This window comes from Cyprinodon variegatus, unplaced genomic scaffold, assembly GCF_000732505.1.
Source record: "Cyprinodon variegatus isolate N-32 unplaced genomic scaffold, C_variegatus-1.0 Scaffold121, whole genome shotgun sequence".
NCBI lineage: Eukaryota > Metazoa > Chordata > Actinopteri > Cyprinodontiformes > Cyprinodontidae > Cyprinodon > Cyprinodon variegatus.
Genome location: NW_015150574.1, coordinates 1,087,641 through 1,094,654, shown reverse-complemented (window position 1 = coordinate 1,094,654; position 7,014 = coordinate 1,087,641). Strand labels below are relative to the sequence as shown.

The 7,014-nt window shown below is 39.0% G+C and overlaps 1 protein-coding gene across 1 annotated transcript in view; it reads right to left on the bottom strand.

The window, feature by feature from the left end:
• The window catches only part of LOC107085319 (transmembrane protein 132B-like), a 333,447-nt gene extending 328,493 nt beyond the window's left edge, over nt 1–4,954 (bottom strand). The window contains exon 1 of the mRNA XM_015375581.1: nt 4,131–4,954. Within this exon, the coding sequence (XP_015231067.1) occupies nt 4,131–4,212 (82 nt within the window). The 5' untranslated portion in view covers nt 4,213–4,954. The remainder of the gene's footprint in view (nt 1–4,130) is intronic.
• Nucleotides 4,955–7,014: the final 2,060 nt, after the last annotated feature.

Below are 7,014 nucleotides of genomic sequence, written 5' to 3'. Positions count from 1 at the left end.
GGTGTACTATTCCTTTAAGCCCAAAATTAAAAACATGGCTTTTAGACAAAACTCACATTGACATCCAGGAGAAGACATAGATGATGACATAAAATGATGTAATTAGAATGAAACAGTGATATTGAAAAAAAAAGGACCACTTACGTTTGTAAGAGTGACAAACAGTGTCAGCTTGGATGACACTGTAAAGCTCAATAAGTATTTTCCAGCCAATGATGGGATGCCTGTTACAAAACGTGACTAATCACAAGGACAGCTCTACAAATGTTCTAAATGTGAACACATCCCCACATTAAGAAGAGATGCTGTGAAAAAAAAAACGGCCAAAAAACTAGGCCTTATTTGTCCTGGTGTAAAATACTACGAGGTGTTACACTTTTTTCATAAGAAAATGTACACTCAAATTTTAAACCCAGTTGGGTAATGAAGTATGAATTTCCACAGCTGAGTTTTAGCAAATACACCAACAAAAAAACAGAATTCTAATGGGTGTGAATTTTAACACAAACAAAGATACTTGGTACAAGAACCAAATTTCCAGCTGGCATTAGTATGGCTTATGATCATAGGTTTTAACTTAGATTCTGAAACATCTCAGCAGCAGAAAGTTAAAGTTTGTGTCTGTGAGCCAGCATTAGACTCTGATGACCTCCAACCTGGTGGATATTGGATGACGAGGCTGATGCAAACAAAAGCAATGATCTCAGAGCTTTACCTTGCACCATGTGTTTTAAGCTTTCTCTCTCTGGTTTATCGGCATACCTTTTCTATGCTGTGCCAATGCTATATTGTGCACATATATCCAGAAATTACCACATTATTTGCATATTAGTGACACCGCATGCATTCTTAACTCACACCACTTCATCTTATCTGAACAGCTTTTTTTATTCCAGTGATCTTTTTTTCCACAACTTCTCCTTTCTGTTGTTGCATGAAAAATGATTATGCTATAGCATACTGCAGACAACAATAAAACAAAAGGATCATCATAAAACAATCCTGGCTGGCTGCTAATCATTGCTACGGGACTGTTCTTTTTTGAGAAATTGTTTAAGTTTTCATTTCAAAGTATGCCAGTCAGAAATCAGTTTCAATTGCTAGGCTAAAAAATCATAGGGTAAGTAGTAATATTAATAAATAAGAACAAGCTGATTGACAAAGAAAAATTACCATGTTTCTAGATTAAATTGTGTTTGTTTTCTTAAAATGCTGTGAGATTTACAAATCTTTTTACGATCAAATATATATATATAAAGCTGGAGATAGGCACCAGCACCCCACTCGGGATAAGCAAGTATATATGATTTCTGTGAATCTATTGGAGCCCAGCATTGGTGTGTGTCAAAAAAATAAAATGGAGTCTAATTATTGTGTCTAATTTTGCATGTGTGGCGTCTGCTTGCTGCCTCCTGTGGAGGCTGTCTTAATGTTCTTATCAATTACATTGTGTGCTTATTGGCTTTAAACTTGGGGGTAAGAGACCTAATAGTTATCAGTGTTGCTTGAGACCATAAGATCAAACAGTGACTTAAACTGGAGCGGATTGTAGAATGTGTGAAATGTTTTGCAGCATGAAATGGAAGAAAATCTATAATCTTAATGCATCCTGATTTGCTTTAGCAAGGAGGCAACATGTTTTCAAATGTTTACCCGAGAACCCGAAGCAAAACAAAAATATTTCAACTCTGAAATACATGTATTGTGTTCACCTTTTAATTTTGTAATTTAAAGTTAACTAATAACACATCAGGTTCTTGAAAAAAAATTTACTGCACTTTCAACATCTAAAATAACAGATAACTTTTCATACTAACCTGTGATGGAATCTAGGGAACCTTACAGCTTTGTAAAGACAGAAATAATGTCCTTTCCAGTCGCATAAAGCTTCCTCAACATACCTCTGAAAAAAACTGCACCAAGCCAGGCTTTAGGCAAATTGTTTCTGAAGGTTGGAAAGTAGAGGACCAAGAACTGAGCCCTGGGGTACACCCGTTTTGACTTTGAAAGGAAGTGATTTCTCAACATCATAACAACATGTTCGTGATTTACAAATGTGATGATCGAAACCACCATGAGAATGTTGGAGAAAATTTAAAACTGGCTTTATTGAGTTTCATTGTTGTGACCTAAGACACAACAACAAAAAAATGGAAAAAGCAGCATCTAAATATAGCAATTTTGATAGATACTGTTTTTTCTTTTTTCTTTTTTAGAAGTTATGAGAAACATTTCCCAAGCAGCCGAATTTGTTCCTTCTTGTGGGCTGCTGGCAGTGCACAGCGTCAAGCAATGATTGATTGAGAAGACTCTAGGCCCACCAGGATTTATTTCTATCATCTGATAGAAAGGAAATGCAAGTGTGGAAACAAAAAGTGGGATACGGTAAATATTTTAAAAACAAACCCTATAAAACTTTGGCATTCCCTGATCCGTGCTGGCCAGGCTTTGCTATTAACTCCAACCAACTCACAAACACATTTGGGCATTAGATATTCCCATCTAATTTTTATGCCTCAATTTCACTACATTACACAAGGGAATTTTGAACTGAAAATATTTCTGAACAGCAGGCTAATTCTTTCTGTAAAATGATCAGTGAAATTTGCAATAATTAACATAACAAAAAGTGGCTGTAACAGGCCGTTCTCTACGCCATAAATTGTATTTAAGGAATAAAGTTTTCTATTGTTTCACACCAGACATTTACCTAAAATTATTAAACAATGTTTAGTGAACCACAGATGTACAGGTGTAATGAATCAGTGTCCAATAAAGGCTGTCTAAACAGAGCAGGGATGTAATGGAGCTCTTATGAGAGCATGTGAGTAAGAGAAAGACACTGAGGCAGAAGAAGAGCAATGCAACTGGCCTACTTGCCACCAAGGGAGCGACTAAACAGCAGTCAGAAAGCTGCATTCACTGTGATACAAAAAGGTAGGGGCAGTCCCTGCACGCAGGGGGAAACACTTCACTATTTTATCACACGCAGAGAACAGAAGAGAGCAGAGGGTCACGGGGGGTCGGATGAACAGAGAGAATGATTGGATGATTTCAGCGTTTGGTTACTCTGATGTGTTTCTGCCGGCCACAGCTGCTTTCCGGCGCTGCGTTCACGGAGCCCAACGCGCTCCGGAGCGCACAACGCCGCCTCTGTTAAAGGCTCAGTGGGCCGTGACTGATCCGAGCTGATTAAAGCCACGCACACTAACACACGCACAAAGGGGGGGAAACACTCGCGGGGTTATGATACTGATGCCGAAGGACTGTCATTTAGATTTATAAAAACCAAGAGTGCTTTATATCCACCAGCGCGCTTACCCTTTTTTTCTGCTTCTTGCAGGGGGTGGCGGTGCTTCCCGACTGGTATTTAAACCATCTTAGGATATTTCATATTTCCCGGCTTTGATCACACTTATTTATGTAGGCTTAAGTCTCATAAAGAAGCACATATTTAAAAGTTGCTATAAAAGAAAGAAAAAAGTTTATTTTATCTAATTTATCCCTGAATGGGTTCAAATTAAGTGTGTCAGATTATTCTCATCCACCCCATTCGATCAGCTATATACAGGTGAAAGCTGACATTTGATTCATAATATTTTTAATAAATATTTATCTAAGAAGATGAAGGGACACAGTCTAAATTCCTCCTTGAGCTGGCACAGGAGCGCGTCGGTCCCAGAGTTGGCGCGTCTCAGATGGCACCAGTTAGAAGGCATCTGTCATTTGATGCTTCGGCAGTCAATTACTCATTATTGTCTCGTACGAGCAAATACATGATTGTATTGCTGAATATATATGTTTTTTGTTTGTTTTTTTTGTTTTATTTTGTTTCATTTGTTAGAAAATAAAACGATCAAGTCGTTCCTATTTTTTTCTCTGTGTAAAAATATATAGTAAACAAAAAAAACTGAAGAAAATAGCAGATATGGATAAAGTTAAGCAATTATAACTTTTTTAAATAAAGTGTTCCTCAGTATAGGAAAACAGCGCTACTTTAAGTTTAAATTGCTTTTTTCGCTTGGTAATGACATAAATTATACCAAAAATTATGCTTGTAGAATAAAGTAATTAAAGAAAACAATTAAATCGAGGTTTAAAGTTTCCCCTATAAAAGAAACAAATCTTACCTTTCCACAGGAGGAGAATTAAAACGATCTTCCAGAAGAAAGATCCCACCGGCGCGCCTGTTCCTCTCCCGGCCGTCTCCATACCTTCCTGTCGGTTAAACGCCAATGGGAATGTTCACAAAAAGGACAAACAGAGGTTCTTTTTTCTTCTTCTTCTTTTGTCCTCTTCTATTACTATTCTTGTGTGGTTCAAACCTTTAGATGTTTACGCATCTTTTTCATTGACAGTCTCATCATGACCCAACTGCGCTCTCCACCTCTGACCGACCTAAGAGAAAGCGCGCAGAGGAGGTATGAAAACTATAAATCCTTTCGGAGTTGGCAAACGAAGAGCCTCATAAAGGGAACCTCCAGTCTTCTATTTTATTCCACTTTTCCATAAGCAAAAGAAACAAAACAAAAAAACAACAACTTAAATGTCTGAAAACAGCTTTCTCCAATTGTCCAGGCTTTCCAACCGGTGCGCTCTTATACTTTCTGTATCCAAACGGGACGGTTTAAAGTCACTGACTGCATCGCACCTTTTTTCCCCTGCAAACTTTACAAACACCTCCGAGTTTTGAAAAAAGCAAACAAGTCCACGTCCGAAACGATTTGGAAACTACAACAGATCGTAAAACTCTGCCATTTGAAACCGAACGCGTCCAAGTCCAAACTGCGCTCCGTCCTCTCTCCTTGCATTCCCTCCTCCTCCTCCTGTCTATCCATTGACCGCAGCCCCGCGTGCCGTGAGTTACGCGTCTCGAAGCTGAACTTGAGAGAATGTGCGCACACTATGCACGAGCTGCAGGGAGGCGAGGGCAGGAGAAGAGTGGAGGACTGTCGCTTTCAGCAGCCGCTTGAAGAGGAGGAGGCTGAGGGGTTGGTGGGTTCCAACGGGCTGGGAAGTCTGCGGGAGGGTGGGATTTGGGAATGTGAGTGGCAGTCAGGAAACCAATGGAGTCTAAAGGATATTAGGGGATTTATTTATTTATTTTTTTCTTTTATTCCTTTGCTTCTTACGATGATGCACTTGTTATTATCTGCAGACAATTACTCATACAAGATGGGCATGATGGTGTCTACACTTTAAATTAAAAAGGAAGGTTGTGCAAATAAGAAACACCACATTTTTTCATAAAGAGAATTTCAAAAAGTTCCTATTTTAAGTTCACTGTAAGAAAACAAGGGCTACCTGTTTGCACTATACTTTAAGGCGAGTGTGAGCGCACGTTCATGTCTTGTTAAACCTCGTTCTGCATTATTCATCCCAGGACACGCGCTACACCTGTTCGCTCTGTAATCGATAGACACCAACTGCGTCCGCACACTCGCGCGTGCACCTGCACGTGGAGCCTCAGCGGCCGTGGAGGTGCGCGCGCGCGCGAAGGACCGATAGGAGCTATCGAGTGGGGGGAGGAAAGGGGAGAGGGTAGGAGGGCAGGAGGGAGTTGAACAAGTCAGAAGAGAGAGAACATTAAGGTCCTCTTTATTTCATAAAGCGACGCGCCTGCTTCTCTTTGTCAGCTAAATGTGTAAAAAGCTAAAGAGATGACATTGTGACTTACTGAATTGCAAATCAGGGATGGGAGGATTTCCGGAGATACAGGTGAGCCTGGATGCTTCTCTGACTCCAATTGATCAGAGGGACTAAGGAGGAGCGACAGCACCTCCTAGTGACAGCTTTACAGCAGATTGAACAACTTGGGGCCAATTTTCTAGAGAAAACCAGGTAGAAAACCATTGAAATTGTGTTTTGTTTCATAGATGTAAATAATTCTAGGAAATTGCTTCTTTAATACTTTATAAAGCCACTAAAGGTAATCCTCTACTGTAAATAATATTTATCATTTACTTGGATGATTTAACTGTGGCCTTCAGGTTGTCTGTAATATTTGATGTGTTCTCCCTTATCTTGCTTCTTAATAATTCTCTCTGGGCTTGAAGAAAACAGTTAACCAAATGCAGTTCTACTACGGGAACTAATGCAAGTAGTGGTAATTTAAGCTGGGCTGTTAGGAGCCAATTCCTGCTGGGAGATTAAATGTCATAATCCCATAGATTTGGGGTTTGGTTTTGTCTGAGTTCTGGTTCTGGAGTTTCAAATTTTGTTTTTTTATATTAATAATTTGTTCACCTCATGTCTCACCTGAATCTTCTTGCAGAATTTATAACTTTTGTAAGTTTATTTCGTTAAGAGTTTTATTCTTACTTCGCTCACAGTTTTATTTCATATTATTAGCCAAGTCACCTATTAAATATTCAAATGATTGCTCTAATCTATCTAAGCTATTATCTTTCCATCTCTTCAATCTGAATTCTTCTACTGCACAGTCATGACTCCTGTTCCTCTTGAGATTTTCCTCCATGTCAAGTTTTGGGCATTTTATTCATTAAATACAGCTAGTGTCACTCATCTGCCTGTCTGTCTAAATTGTAACACCAAATTAGTTCACAGCTGTTCTGACTCTATAAGCCATGGTGGACTAAAACCAGCATATGACTTGGCTGCCAAAATTATCTCTCTCTGTTGAAACTTCACACTTATACTGTTTGTCCCCTGTCCATGATAATCTATGATATGGATAAAAAAAAACAACAGAAAACAAATTTTCAATAAGACTTGGTTTCAATTAACAATATTAGTCTTGCTTAGTGCTTGTTTTCTACTTAGCCCAGATTAACTGCTGACATCTATAGTACGTGAGTTTCTTGGTCCAAAGAATGCAACATTTGTGGCCCTTATCCTTCCACTCAGCTCTCCACTGAACAGCATTCTAAACAGCCAAGTTGTTTTGCCAGGAGCTTTACAGGTTTGGAGCTCATCTATGATTATCTTCTGCATAACCAGTAAACGGCTACCTTCATAGTTTGGGAGAATATAGCACTATTCCACCGTGGATTG